Source organism: Rhinoraja longicauda, chromosome 6, assembly GCF_053455715.1.
Source record: "Rhinoraja longicauda isolate Sanriku21f chromosome 6, sRhiLon1.1, whole genome shotgun sequence".
Taxonomy (NCBI): Eukaryota; Metazoa; Chordata; class Chondrichthyes; order Rajiformes; family Arhynchobatidae; genus Rhinoraja; species Rhinoraja longicauda.
The window spans coordinates 54,427,743-54,442,459 of record NC_135958.1 but is presented as its reverse complement, the minus strand read 5'-3'; the positions used below and the strand labels follow the sequence as shown (position 1 = coordinate 54,442,459).

Here is a 14,717-nt window from a genome sequence, read left to right as displayed (position 1 = left end):
CAAGCGGAAAAAAACCAGCTAAAAAATGTCACTGATTAAGAAAAGTTAACATCTGAGAGTAAACTTCGGTTATATTTCGCAAAGTTTACAGAATTAAAGATTGATCTGTTTTAAACATTAAAAATATGTAAAGGGATTTGACAATGTAGGAAAAGTTGTGAAAAATTAATTTCTCCAGCGGAGCAATCAGAAAAAGCGAATAATTTTAGATTTTAGCTGGGTTAACTAGGATTAGAATCAGGAAGGATTCATTCATTAAAAGTGTATTGGAATTCTTTCATCCAAATTACTATGGTTTCTTGACATCTCCAAGATGATTAGATTTTTGTTCAGTTCAATATGCATAAATTGGGAAAATAGATTTGATGTGAAGATTAGCCTTGAACTAAGAGAACAGCAGAACGGCCCTACGACACAGAGTTCCAATATGGTCCTGTTCCAATTTTTCTTTGAAATATAAGAGGGTAGATGTTATTTTTTAAATCATTTAAATTGGGAGGTATCGATTATTAGCCTTGCAAATATATGCATTACGAAGAGTTTGCTACATTGGAAGAAAAATAGTCAATGTAACAATAGTTTTAAATCACAGATCTTGAGACCACACACACAAAAGGAGTTTTAAATATTGCTATTTTTCTTTTTGAGATTTTATCTCAGAGTCAATTTTCTTTTGGATATAAAGACCACCAAATATTTTCAAATATAAGCAACTTAATATGTACATTAAAATTGATTAAAGTTTTAACTAGTATGTTCAGGAGGGATGAGCCTGAATCAGTATTATTACAATTCGTTGAACAGTAAGTTGAGATGCAATTCAAATTAAAAAAATCTTCCAAACAGGTAACTCCAGGAGTAGTAGTTCTACTCAATAACCAAAGTCTGTCATCTCTTTTTTGCTCTGGTTTATTTTCACCCACATGTTTAGACCGTAATGTTGTATCCTTATTGTTTTGCTGTGTTTATGCTTTATTCTTAATTGTTAACTGTATGTTTGTGTTGTCATTTGGGAGCGGAGCACCAAGACACATTCCTTGTATATGCACATACTTGGCCAATAAACCTATTCATTCATTCATTCATTCATTCATTCATTCATTCATTCATTCATTCATTCGCTCATTCATTCAATATAGATAATTTTACTCCCAAAATGTTACGTGACAAATTGCTTTTTATAAGTTTGGCATCGCCACTGCTCCAACAGGTGGACTGCCCATCTCAACCATCAACCACTGCCCAATGTCTATCCCTACAAAATGTCATTCGGCACCTAAACAATGAAACCATGGGCTGTGTGTGCATTAAATGGTAAACGTAAAGGTACCTCAGTGTGCACGTTGCTAGATGCCTGTTGGTTATTGTCTTATACAAAACCAATTACAAAGCAGGTTGCCAAGTGTTATTCGAGGAACAAAGTAGATTGTCACATTTTAAAATTATATCCTCCTGTATCATAAATAATAAAACAGGTCACATTGTACTTGGTAGTTGCGTAAATGCAACTCCCTGATTTCAAGTCCATTGAGGGTGGTAAGACTGAACTTAGAAACAGGGAATTCATGCTTTCGGACTCTGTTTTATTTTTGCCGTAATTCTGCGGACTGTCATAGAAACATAGAAAATAGGTGCAGGAGTAGGCCATTCAGCCCTTCGAGCCTGCACCGCCATTCAATATGATCATGGCTGATCATCCAGCTCAGTAACCTGTACCTGCCTTCTCTCCATACCCCCTGATCCCTTTAGCCACAAGGGCCACATCTAACTCCCTCTTAAATATAGCCAATGAACTGGCCTCAACTACCTTCTGTGGCAGAGAATTCCACAGACTCACCACTCTCTGTGTGAAGAAATGTTTTCTCATCTCGGTCCTAAAAGACTTCCTCCTTATCCTTAAGCTGTGACCCCTGGTTCTGGACTTCCCCAACATCGGGAACAATCTTCCCGCATCTAGCCTCTCCAACCCCTTAAGAATTTTATATGTTTCAATAAGATCCCCCCTCAGTCTTCTAAATTCCAGCGAGTATAAGCCTAGTTTATCCAGTCTTTCTTCATATGAAAGTCCTGCCATTCCAGGGATCAATCTGGTGAACCTTCTCTGTACTCCCTCTAAGGCTAGAATGTCTTTCCTCAGATTAGGAGACCAAAACTGTACACAATACTCCAGGTGCGGTCTCACCAAGGCCCTGTACAACTGCAGCAGAACCTCCCTGCTCCTATACTCAAATCCTCTTGCTATGAATGCCAACATACCATTCGCTTTCTTCACTGCCTGCTGCACCTGCACGCTTGCTTTCAATGACTGGTGCACCATGACACCCAGGTCCTTACTGAATGGTATGGTCTGTAAACTTCTTCTGATGCTTCATGGACCATCAGATTTAATCCAAACCTGCCATTGCATCCCAGAAGGATAAACACAAGACAGCTGAATTATGACATAAATTACACACAGAGCCAGTGCTGGAATATCATCATATCATATCATATATATACAGCCGGAAACAGGCCTTTTCGGCCCACCAAGTCCGTGCCGCCCAGCGATCCCCTTACATTAACACTATCCTACACCCACTAGGGACAATTTTTACATTTACCCAGCCAATTAACCTACATACCTGTACGTCTTTGTATCATCAGCAATCACCAATATCTCAGATTTGAACGCTCTGTGGAAAGCACCATCTTGGACATTTACCTCGTCTGACTTCTCATATAAATCCCAAGCATTTTGTCGTAACCATATAATCTTTATTATCTGCACTTAAATTTATAACACCATTCTACCAAACCCTATCTAGGCCAGATAGACACAAATTGTAATCGTAAGGTCATGGGTGATTTGGCAGGAATCAACTACACTCAGTATCATATACATTAAAATAGATTATTTTATATTAAAATAGAATTCCAGGCAGATATTTGGTCCTGAATCATCAAGTTTAGTTGAATGGGAATTAATAGGAATAGATTGATTCAAATTAATTCTATTAATGGTATAAAATGGGAAGTAATTTGATATAAAGGAATTCTGTTATCTTGGAATAGCGATAATAGCGACAAGTACAACTCAACGTGGCAATGGAATCTCAATGCACCTTCTGATGTGTGACATTATTGTGCTGCCTGTTACTTTCAAGTACATTGATTGCATTGTAATGCAATCAATGTACTTGAAAGTAACAGGCAGCACAATAATGTCACACATCAGAAGGTGCATTGAGATTCCATTGCCACGTTGAGTTGTACTTGTTAATCTTTTTGAACTTTTATGGATTTACTGAATTAATATTAAATACATTTAGTGGATGCAAATGTAAAATATACTGTGAAAACAATTATGTAAAATTGAAAGATTAGATTGTTCCAAGGTTCAATGGATTACAGATATATTGTGCGGCCCCTTCAAATGTTACGAAGGCTGATGTGCAGATCAGCATTGTGACCATCTCAAAGACACAAGTACCAGCTCCCAGTATTTGAGCTGTAGGCAGAAAATGACTGAGGGAAAACAGGGCTATTTTCTTACTTTGGAAGATAATTTAGAAGGGGTTATGGGGAGAAAGCAGGAGAATGGGTTTGAGAGGGAAAGATAGATCAGCCATGATTCGATGGCAGAGTAGACTTGATGGGCCGAATGGCCTAATTCTGCTCCTACAGCTTATGAACTTATCAATTTATGAGTAATAATCTCCACGCAACATGGATAGAAATTATTTACGAACATTAGTTTTAACACATACTTAGATTTGCATAAAATTTCAGGGAAAGGGTCAGGAGCTTTGAGAGTTATTAATTTAAATATAAATTTATCTGCTGCCTATTCTGAATGCAAAAAAAAGTAGACCAAAAATAGGTAAAATAGATGTTGGCAGATTTAGTTTAGTTTTAGCTTTAGAGATACAGTGTGAAAACAGGCCCTTCAGTCCACCGAATCCACGCTGACTAACGATCACCCATACACTAGTTCTATCGTACACACTAGGAACAATTTTTACCAAAGCCAATTAAACCTATAAATCTGCATGTCTTTGGAATGTGGGAGGAAACCGGAGCACCCAAAGAAAACCGGCAGAACGTACAAACTGTACAGACACCACCAAAGGTCAGGATTGAACCCGGGTCTCCGATGCTGTAAGGCAGCAACTCCATCGCTGCTGCCCAAAATAATGATCGAGTTTTACTGCTTCCCTCCCTTCTCAGCAACAAAGTCAGGCAGAAGTTAACTAACAGGGAGCTATATTTCCCGATGTATTGAATTTCCTCTGCATATTATATGTATTAATGATAGAGTACTGAACATTAACATTTGATCACAAGATGTGCATCAAGTGACAAAAGGTTTCAACACCATAATCTCACCCCATATTAAAGATGCACCATTAATTCAAGCCAGCCTTGTAAAGATCAAAAACACATATCCTACTAAGATCACTTCGCTGAACACAAAGTGCGAGAGCAAATCAGCAGGCCTGGCAGCATCTGTGGATGGAATGGACAGGCAGCAGTTACCATCAGGATCCTTCTTCACACGGTGTCACAGCGTGCCTTCTTCTTCAGATGCTGCCTGGCCCACTGTGTCCCTCGAGAACTTTGTGTTTTGCTCACAATTCCTGCATCTGCAATTTCTTGCCTCTCTACTCACCTGCAGACTTTAGACTTCAGAGATACAGCATGGGAACTGGCCCTTCGGTCCATCGAGTCCGCGCCGACCAACAATCACCCCCGTACACTTGTTCTATCCTACCCATTCGGAACAATTTTCAAAAATCAATCAACCTGCAAACCTGCATGTCTTTGGAACGTGGGAGGAAATCGGAGCACTCGGAGAAAGCCCACGTGGTCGCAGGGAGGGCGTCCAAACTCCGTGCAGGCCCACGGTCAAGTTCAGACCCGAATCTCTGGCGCTGTAAGGCAGCAACTCGACCACTGCACCACTGTTGGTGGTTTGGTTACATTCTGTCTCTTTGGTTGGTTTCAGGGTGAAAATACTTTCTACTTTGCTGATATGTAATGATTAAACTGTAAGATTTACTGCATATCATGTACGTCTACGCAGAAACAAAAATCCCTGTGCATAATCTAACAGCATGTAGAATTCTTTGTTTAAGGACATATCTGCCCAACAACTATCAGGCTGTTGAACACTACAAACACTAACTAAACTATGAAACTGTCTCGGTTGCACTGAGAACTTTGGGCTTTCTGCAATAATATTGTTTTTTAAAATTTATAACATTTTGTTTGTTTATTGGGCTATCTGTGAGTACTGTGTTTACAAGCCTGAAACGATGCTGCAATTAAGAATTTCATTGTTCTGTTTTTGGTATATCTGGGAATTAAACTCTCTTGAGCCTTGAGTGGTTATTCCAGAATAGCAGAGATATGATCTATGAGGCCTATCAGGAGATGAATGTTGTTCTTGTAGACTTTTCCTAGATGTTTAGGCAAAAATGACTTCAATGGTCTTTGTCACTTGGATTTTGCATTGTGATAAAATATTAACCTGGCAGTGCCTAATAATCAGAAGTTATCTAATCTATAACAATAAACCACTGTATTTTAATACCATGCCAAAGACACACATAAGGCTTTTCCACACACAGAGGACTAGCTGCAACACACAGACAAGGTGAGAAAGTTGTGTTGATCTAACATGGGTTTGCTCCTCGAAGAATGTTTAAAATGGAGTCTACTTTGCTGCAGTGATGACCCAGAGATAATAATTCATTGGAACACACGAACAATTCAACTGTACCAAAGTACTTTCACAAGAAACTGACACAGAAAATGAATAGAAGTAAAACACTTAAACTTGCAACAACATGTTCTCATTTACCCAGTGCTCTGTTGGCAGTGTAATCATGGTCGCTACGTTAATGAGAGAATTTAAAAATGGTATGGAGCATTCCAGCCTTGTAATTCATTGAGGAGACTGACTCCGATCTGCTTTAAGCTTTAACATTTATTATTTTGCTTTTTATTGCAATAATCCTTATATTTCTATTGTACTCACTGTCTGAAAATAATTTGCATAGTCTATTTCTTTGGCCACAAAACTGTACATGTCCGCTGCCAGCTGATCCTGCATTTGACAGAAAAATGGAAAAATGTTAGTGATTACACAACAATGAAGATGTTCCAGATTAGATCAGCCTTGTGTTTTTGGAATGGAAGTGTATTGCACTTTGAACAATTTGGGGGGGGGGGGGGGGGGGGGGGGGGGGGAGGGGGTGCGTGTTATAACTAACGTTGTCACTTCAAGTTTAATCATTTTTTATTATCCTATCCAAGTTCAGGTATACTATTATGGTGAAGATAGACAGAAAATGCTGGAGTAACTCAGCGGATCAGGCAGTATCTCTGGAGAAAAATAATAGGTGACTTTTCAGGTAATAGACCTGAAGAAGGGTTCCAACCCGAAACGTCACCTATTCCTTTTCTCCAGGGATGCTGCCTGACCCGCTGAGTTACTCCAGCATTCTGTGTCTATCTTCGGTATAAACCAGCATCTGCAGTTCCTTCCTGCACGTACTGTTATGATGTATCAGAGGTATTTGCTTCATATCTTTAAGCGCCCATCTTAAATGTGACCAAATGTAAATGTTCTGGGTGAATTATTTCCAACTGGCTGCCCATTCTCCAGGCAACAGAAACAAAGACAGCTGTGTGGTGAGAGAGCTCGTGTCCCTAAGGTTATTATGAAAATAAATCATCTTTGGCCATGTTCATTGAACTGGTAATGCCACTGTTGAAATCTCCCTCGAATAAATAATTCTACATGATTCCAGTTCTGTAAAGTTACATTGCTCTCTTTTTCCATTTACTGCCATCACAGGTTGACCGAAACGTGGTTGATTTCGAATGTTATAATACATTTATCTAGCTTTTTAAAAATGGTTTCAAACGTTGTGTCACACAGAGGGTGGTGGGTGTCTGAAGCACGCTGCCGGAGGAGGTGGTGGAGATAGATATGATAGTGGCACTGAAGAGACTTTTAGAATGAAGATACATTTCGATCGGCACATGGATATGAAAGGAAAGGAGGAATATAGATCATCTGCCGGCATATGAGATTAGTTTATCTTGGCATCATGTCCGGCACAGACACTGTTGGCTGAAGGGCCTGTTCCTGTGCTGTTCTGCTCTCTATTCTAATGTCATATTATTGGAAGAACAGTCAGTATTAATATAAATGGCTTAACTTGGGGATATAATGAATCCAGAGCATTTATTAAAATAAACTTTCAACAGCGTACCTTTGGAGATTATATATACATGTTTTATGTACTCACATTGAAGCTTGTGAGACATAGTCACTTTTGGGAGATTTTAGATATTTTAGATATTTCATACACTCTCTCTCTTGGGGGGGTTGCAGCTGTTATGTGAAGCAACAGTAATATTGCGACAAATTTTCATTCTCTGGTCTGTCGGAAAACAGCAAGCAGAAATATTGGAAATATTCTCTGATTCATTGGTATGAAATCCAAAATGGAGTTTTAATAACATGACTGAACAATTCTAGGTATCCAGGTAAACAGCATTAGGTATGTAAAGGATGAATATTGAGAGCTTCCCATTATCACTGTCGCACAGAAAGATTCAGTGACAGTGTCGCTCAGTAAATGGTAAATTGGGAGCAAAAAGATAAACTAAAACTAATCACGTTTTTGGAAACTAGCACTATTATTTAGCAGTGCTATCGGATGTTTGTGCTTTTATTGATTTATTGAATGTATCAATACAGGATAAAGCAGTTAAGATCAACATTTAGTTGACAATGGGTTCTTGACTGATTGTGGCTAACACACACAAAACAGTACAGGAGCCAAACTGGACATAACATGGTACAAACAAGAATCTTCACCATTTCTAATCTTTACTATTCTCAGAGTAAAGTCCCCCAAACTTGGAAGAGGCCCTTGATCAATTATAAATGATGAACTATTGCATTTAATTGGAATAACTACTGGCAAGTGAAAAAACTGTTTATAGAGCAAAAAAAAAACAAAGTGCCGGAAGAACTCAACTGGTCAGTCAACATTTGTGGAGGGAATGGACAGGCAACATTTTGTGTCTCGACCCTTCTTCAGACTAATCGGTCTGGTAAAGGCTTCCAACCCAGACATTGTCGGTCCATTCCCTCTATAGATGCTGCCTGACCCGCAGAATTCCTCCAGCACTTTGTTTTTGCTCAAGATTCAAGTATCTGCAGTTTCTTGTGTCTCTAAAAAATGTTTCTATAGGGTTCAGCTTTTCACTTAAACCTGCAATTCTACGCTATTAATAATCAATTTGTTGGTGGAGGCAGGCATTGATGATAAAATTCAGCATCATCTTCAATCTGCCATCAGAGTTTTTGGTTCAGTGAGGAAAAAGATACTTGAAGATAAAGACCACAGATCTTGAACAAAAGCTCATGGTCTTCCAAACAACAGTGATCCCAACATGGTCTTGTGGACTACAATCAAACAGCAGCATAGAGCAGTTGAACAATACAACCAGTGTTATCCTTGCAAAATCCTCCAAACTCTGGAGGACCAAGTGAACCAACATTAAGGTCAAGATCCTCAGTGAGAGCTTATTTACATTCAACCAGGCATGTTGGGTAGGTCATGTTGTTCACCGTCACAGCACCAGACCCTCAAAACAGACACCTTATTCTGAAGGGTCTCGACCCGAAACGTCACCCATTCCTTCTCTCCCGAGATGCTGCCTGACCTGCTGAGTTACTCCAGCATTTTGTGAATAAATCGATTTGTACCAGCATCTGCAGTTATTTTCTTATACACCTTATTCTGAGCTCTGTCATGGGAAGAGATACTCGGGTGGACAGAGGACAAGGCTGTGGCGAAAGATGTATCGAACGCCTCCTTGAGGAAATACAACATCCCCACACCGACTCCTGGCAATCTCAGTCGCAAGACTCTACAAGGCGGAAAGGGAGCACTGGGCATGGTGTTGAGAACCACAAGGTCAGCAGCCCACAGAAGACTTATGTAAGTAGCGGGAAGGAGCACATCACCTGACAGGCTACCCACTGCCCATTCCACCAGCCGCCACCTGCCTCGTCTCCGTTCCCACACTGGCCTCAAGGGTCACCACAAAACCATAAACAATGTAAGTGTGTAGAATCAAGTCATTCTCAACCCTGAGGACCTACCCCAGAAGGCGGAATAGGAGAACATCTCTTCACAATGAAGTCTGCTATTTGCACAAAATGACACATTTCATATTTATCTTGAAAATAATTAAAGCCATGCCAAGTCAAATGATACATTCATAAAAAAGTCATAACATTCTGATTCTTTCATTCTGTGCATTTGGTGCTACTAAGTCATGGAAAAAAAGATCGACCAAATTATTGTAACTCAGGGTGAGGCAAAATCAGTATAATTGGTACTGTCATTACTGATTTACACATGTCAATGAGTCATAGATACAGCACAGACACAGGCCCTTCGGCCCATTGAATCCACGCTGACCTACAGCCACCCATTTATACCATCTACAAGAAGGGTCCCAACCCGAAGAGTTAACTGTCCATGTCCTCCTGAGACGCTGCCTGATCCCATTGAGCTACTTCAGCAGCCTGTGTCTTCTTTTGTAAACCAGCATCTGCAGTTCCTTGCTTCAACATTATTGCCCCTCTCATTTCTCCACACATTCCCGCCGACCCGTCCCAGATTCTATTACAGACAGTTTACAGCGATCAGTTCACCTGCCAACCTACCTGAATGCTTCTGGAATGTTGGAGGAAACTGGAGCCCATGGAAGAATCTCACGCAGTCACAGGGATAACTAGCGAAACTCCACACGGACAGTGCCCGAGGTCAAACCTGAATCCAACTCTCTGGTGCAGTGTGGCATTAGATTCGTTAGCTGCCTCATTATCCTTGCAAATTAATCTCTTATATTTAATATGCAGATACAACGACAAAAACTTTAGGAAGGCAAATGGTATGTTGGCCTTTACATAAGAGACTTTGAGTACAGAGGTTTTGATCCATCTATATAGAAAGTTACAGGGAGCCATAGTGAGTCCCATTGGAATATTGTGTATATATCTTGTATATATGTTAAATGGTAGGACTGAAATAGTTTGTGTAGGAAGGAACTGCAGATGCTGGTTTAAACGGGAGATAGACACAAAATGCTGGAGTAACTCAGCGGGACAGGCAGCATCTCTGGAGAGAAGGAATGGGTGACGTTTTGGGTTGAGATCCTTCTTCAAACTGAAATAGTTTGGTTTGGTTTGGCTTATAATTATGGACACATCAGATAAATTATACCATCCATGAGTACATCAGGCAGTGCAAAACAGAAAATGAACAGAGTGCAGAATATCGTACTACAGCTACTGAGAAATGTGCAGATAAAAGAAAGTGTAAGAAGGAACTGCAGATGCTGTTTTAAACCGAAGATAGACACAAAAAGCTGGAGTAACAGCGCCACCATCTCTGGAGAGAAGGAATAGGTGATGTTTTGGGTCGAGATCCTTCTTCAGACTGATTAGGGATAAGGGAAACAAGAGAGGTAGACTAATGTGGAGAGATAAAGATCAATGAATGAAAGATATGCAAAAAAGTAACGATGATGAAGGATGATAAAAGAAAGTGTAAATCTGCAATGAGGTAGGTTGGAAGATCAAGTAAATTCATCCCTAGCATATGAGAGATCCATCCACAGTCTGATAACTGTGGGGATGCAGCTGTTCTTGAATCTGGTGGTATGTGCTTCCAGACTTTTGTGTCTTTGGCTAATGGGAGAGGGAAGAAGAGGATATGACTGGGATGTGATTGTATTGGCTGCTTTCCCAAGGTAGATGGTGTCGATGGGATGGTGGCTGGTTTGTGAGATGGACTGGGTTATGTCCCAACTCTCTGCAATTGCTTGCGCCAGTAACATTTTATTAGTAATGTATGGAGAGAGGAGTTTCATTTGCAATACAGACCAGAACTTGCTGGCAGAGATGAACGGCCCACAGTTGCCACAGATGCATGCAGGCGGTCTCAACTTACCTACTGTGGAAACCACGGTGCCAAATTACTGTGGTCATTGATCTTCAAAGGCCACAGCCCTGCCTTGTGACAAGAGCCTGCAGTGTAAATGCTTTGTGTAGGAAGCAACTGCAGATGCTGGTTTACACCAAAGATAGACACAAATTGCTGGAGTAACTCAGCGGGACAGGCAGCATCTCGGGATAGAAGGAATGGGTGACGTTTCGGGTCAAGACCCTTCTAAATGCTTTCATCTGATAAGACTAAATCTGGACCCTCCATGAATTGAGCTGAAGAAAACACAATGCCAACCAGTGAAGCCATGCTCCCTGGCCTTGTCACCCGACCAATCCCCCCAAATGTTTTTTTCTCCATTTCTGGCTTTCAGAAAAAATGTTAAATATTGAAAAAAACGATTAAAACAATTTTAAAATGTTGAACCCACAAAAAAAGCAGGAAAAAAAAAAGAATTTAAACCACTTAGGAACACAAAATCACTTTGCAACATGCAATTAAACTCAATTCATCCAAAATATGTAAAGTTACTAGTTTTTACCTTGCTAAGTCGTAGATATTCCTCGCCAATCAATAGAATGGAAATGCTGTTCTTATTCCAAGTCTAACAGTGCAGGTATTTGGGGCAAGTTCATATGTTCATAAGTTACAGGAGCAGAATTAGACCATTCGGCCCTTCAAGTCTACTCTGCCATTCAATCATGGCTGATCTACCTTTCCCTCTCAACCCCATTCTCCTGCCTTCTCCCCATACCCCCTGACAACAGTTATCCAGCGTTAGCGATAAGGAATTGCTGCAATTTTGCCTTCTGCCAGGGGTTCCTGCTGAATGCAGTCAGGAAACCACGGGCGAGGTGGAGGGAACGAGTTCACCACTTCTGCATGTGCATACACGTTGTGCAATTGTAAACTTGCTGCCATCTACACGGAGAATTGCCACACGTTCCACTTAGCAATTCCCACTCAAATCTGGTCTAATTTCTTTTGGAGATGCAGCTTGGAAATAGGCCCTTCCACCCATCGAGTCCATGCTGCATCTGCAGTTCTTTGTTTAGTTTAAAGGTACGGCAGGGAAATAAGCCCTGTGTCCATACTGACCATCAATCACCCCGTTCACACTAGATCTATGCTATCTAACTTTCCCAATCTCTACACGAGGGACAATTTACAGAAGCCAATTAACTAACAAACCCGCACGTCCTTGGAATCTGGGAGAAAACCGGAGCACTTGGAGAAAACCAGAGGGAGAATGTGCTAACTCCGCACAGACAGCTTCCGAGGTCAGGATCGAACTGGGGTCTCTGGCGCTGTGAGGCAGCAGATCTACCAGCAGTCTCACTGTGCTGACCAATTCTCCAATATGTCGACAGTTGTGTTCGGCAGTCACACTTAAATCATCTGATCACTTCTTAATTTTGATTCAGATGATCATTAATTATGGAAGCCTTCAGGTAACACTTTGGAAAAACAATGATTTTATGAATTTTATTAAATGTAGTATTATTTTCTAATCTGAACTTTATCTTGATCTACATTCAATAATTCTCACTAAACAACAGCAATGTGTAGTGCCATGGGGGGAGATATTTGCTACACTCCGATCCTCTGCTCCAGTGTCCACCAATACCCATTGTCTATTCTCACAGGAAAATCAATGTCATAGAGCCTTGCAGCACAGAAACAGTCCCTTTGGCCCAACTCGTCCATGCCGACCAAGATGCCATGTCTAAATTAGTCTCTTTTGCCCTGTGTTTGGCACATATCCCTCTGAAAATTTCCTATCCATTTACCTGTCTTTTAAACATGTTGTGTACTTGAGTTTCTAAACACTGTCAAAACCAGCTTTGGCCCACCTGTACTATGTTTGGTTCAGTTTATAAAGATACAGCACGGAAACAGGCCCTTCGGACCACCGAGTCCGCACCGACCAGCGATCCCTGCACATTAACACTGTCCTACACACACCAGGGACAATTTACATTCATACCAAGCCAATTAACCTACAAACCTGTACGTCTTTGGAGCGTGGGAGGAAACCGAAGATCTCGGAGAAAACCCACGCAGTCACGGGGAGAACGTACAAACTCCCATACAGACGGGATGGAACCCGGGTCTCTGGCGCGGTAAGCGCTGTAAGGCAGCACCTCTGCCGTTGAGCCACTGTGCCCCAAATATGAACACTGTGGAATTTGAGTCAAGCGTCATTGAGTTGGTTAGTGACTGAAACCGTGCGGGTGTGTTACAGTGCAGGAGTGTATCATAGTCCAGTAATAGCCGGTACCCTGCAGATCTCCACCCGGTTTGCTGCTTCCTCCATCTCTTCCCTGAGCGCGTCGGCCTTGGCACCAGACGACTGCAGGTTGCTCGACAACCCCGACGACTTCGACGACTGCTGCCACCTGGTTGGGTGAAGCAAAGGGACGGTGACAGAGTTCAAGTTATTTCAAATAAATAAAACAAATGGCACCGGCATCATTAAAACCTTTTTATAGTCAGTGTAACTCATTGAAGATGGGTCAAAAATCAAGAGTCAAGAGTGTTTAATTTTTTAGATTTAGATTTTTAGATTTAGAGATACAGCGCAGAAACAGGCCCTTCGGCCCACCGGGTCCACGCCGCCCAGCGATCCCCACACACTAACACTCTCCTACACCCACTAGGGACAATTTTTTTTTTTTTACACACATTTGCCCAGCCAATTAACCTACAAACCTGCACGTCTTTGGAGCGTGGGAGGAAACCGAAGATCTCGGAGAAAACCCACGCAGGTCACGGGGAGAACGTACAAACTCCGTACAGACAGCACCCGTAGTCAGGATCGAACCTGAGTCTCCGGCGCTGCATTCGCTGTAAGGCAGCAACTCTACCGCTGCGCCACCGTGCCGCCTTTTATTAACATATATGACGAAATGGGATAATGAAATTCTTACTTGCAGCAGCATAACAGGAAAGCAAACACTGTTCTCAATTGATAACATAATAAAACAGACAAATAAAAGATCAATAAATAAAAAAAACAATATTACAGTAAACCCTCGCAATAATGGACCTCAATTGTGAATAGACACAAAACGTTGGAGTAACTCAGCGGGACAGGCATCATCTCTGGAGAGAAGGAATGGGTGGCGTTTCGGAAGGGTCTCCAGCATCTGCAGTTCCTACTCTATACAGTGGGTTTTGCTTCTAGCGGACAGAGGCTCCCCTTGCACTGCCCCACACCGCATGTGAGGCTGGGGGCTCCATGGCTCCCCGTCCTGTGAAATCCTGCTTGTTTAAGGTCATAAGGAACTGGAGTAGAATTAGGCCATCAAGTCTACTCCGCCATTCAATCATGGCTGATCTATCTCTCCCTCCTAACCCCATTCTCCTGCCTTCTCCCTATAACCTCCGACACCCGTACTAATCAATAATCTATCTATCTCTGCCTTAAAAATAGCCACTGACTTGGCTTCCACAGCCTTCTGTGGCAAAGAATTCCTCCCCTTCTGTGGCAAAAGAAACCCTCCCCTCCCCAACGTCATGTTTCTTCTCCCATGGCCTTGGGTTCAACTTTACTTTACTCCCCTCACTCGGTTATAGCGGACAATTGGCAATAAAGGACACCATCCTCCCCCTGCCCCCGTGGCCCATTATTGTGAGCATTATTTACTGTCGTGCCAAACAAAACAGAAGCCCAAAGTCGCTGATGCAACCAAG

The 14,717-nt window shown here is 41.5% G+C and overlaps 1 protein-coding gene across 11 annotated transcripts in view; it reads right to left on the bottom strand.

Annotated features, from left to right (window-relative positions):
- LOC144594466 (rho GTPase-activating protein 44-like) overlaps positions 1–14,717 on the bottom strand; it is a 261,024-nt gene that overhangs the window by 56,802 nt on the left and 189,505 nt on the right. For 10 of the 11 annotated variants that reach the window (XM_078400964.1, XM_078400970.1, XM_078400973.1 and 7 more), the window contains exons 7-8: positions 13,303–13,420; positions 6,020–6,088 (exon numbers count right to left, since the gene is read on the bottom strand). In XM_078400964.1, the coding sequence (XP_078257090.1) occupies positions 6,020–6,088; positions 13,303–13,420 (187 nt within the window). The remainder of the gene's footprint in view (positions 1–6,019; positions 6,089–13,302; positions 13,421–14,717) is intronic. The other variant, XM_078400967.1, reaches the window with a different exon arrangement.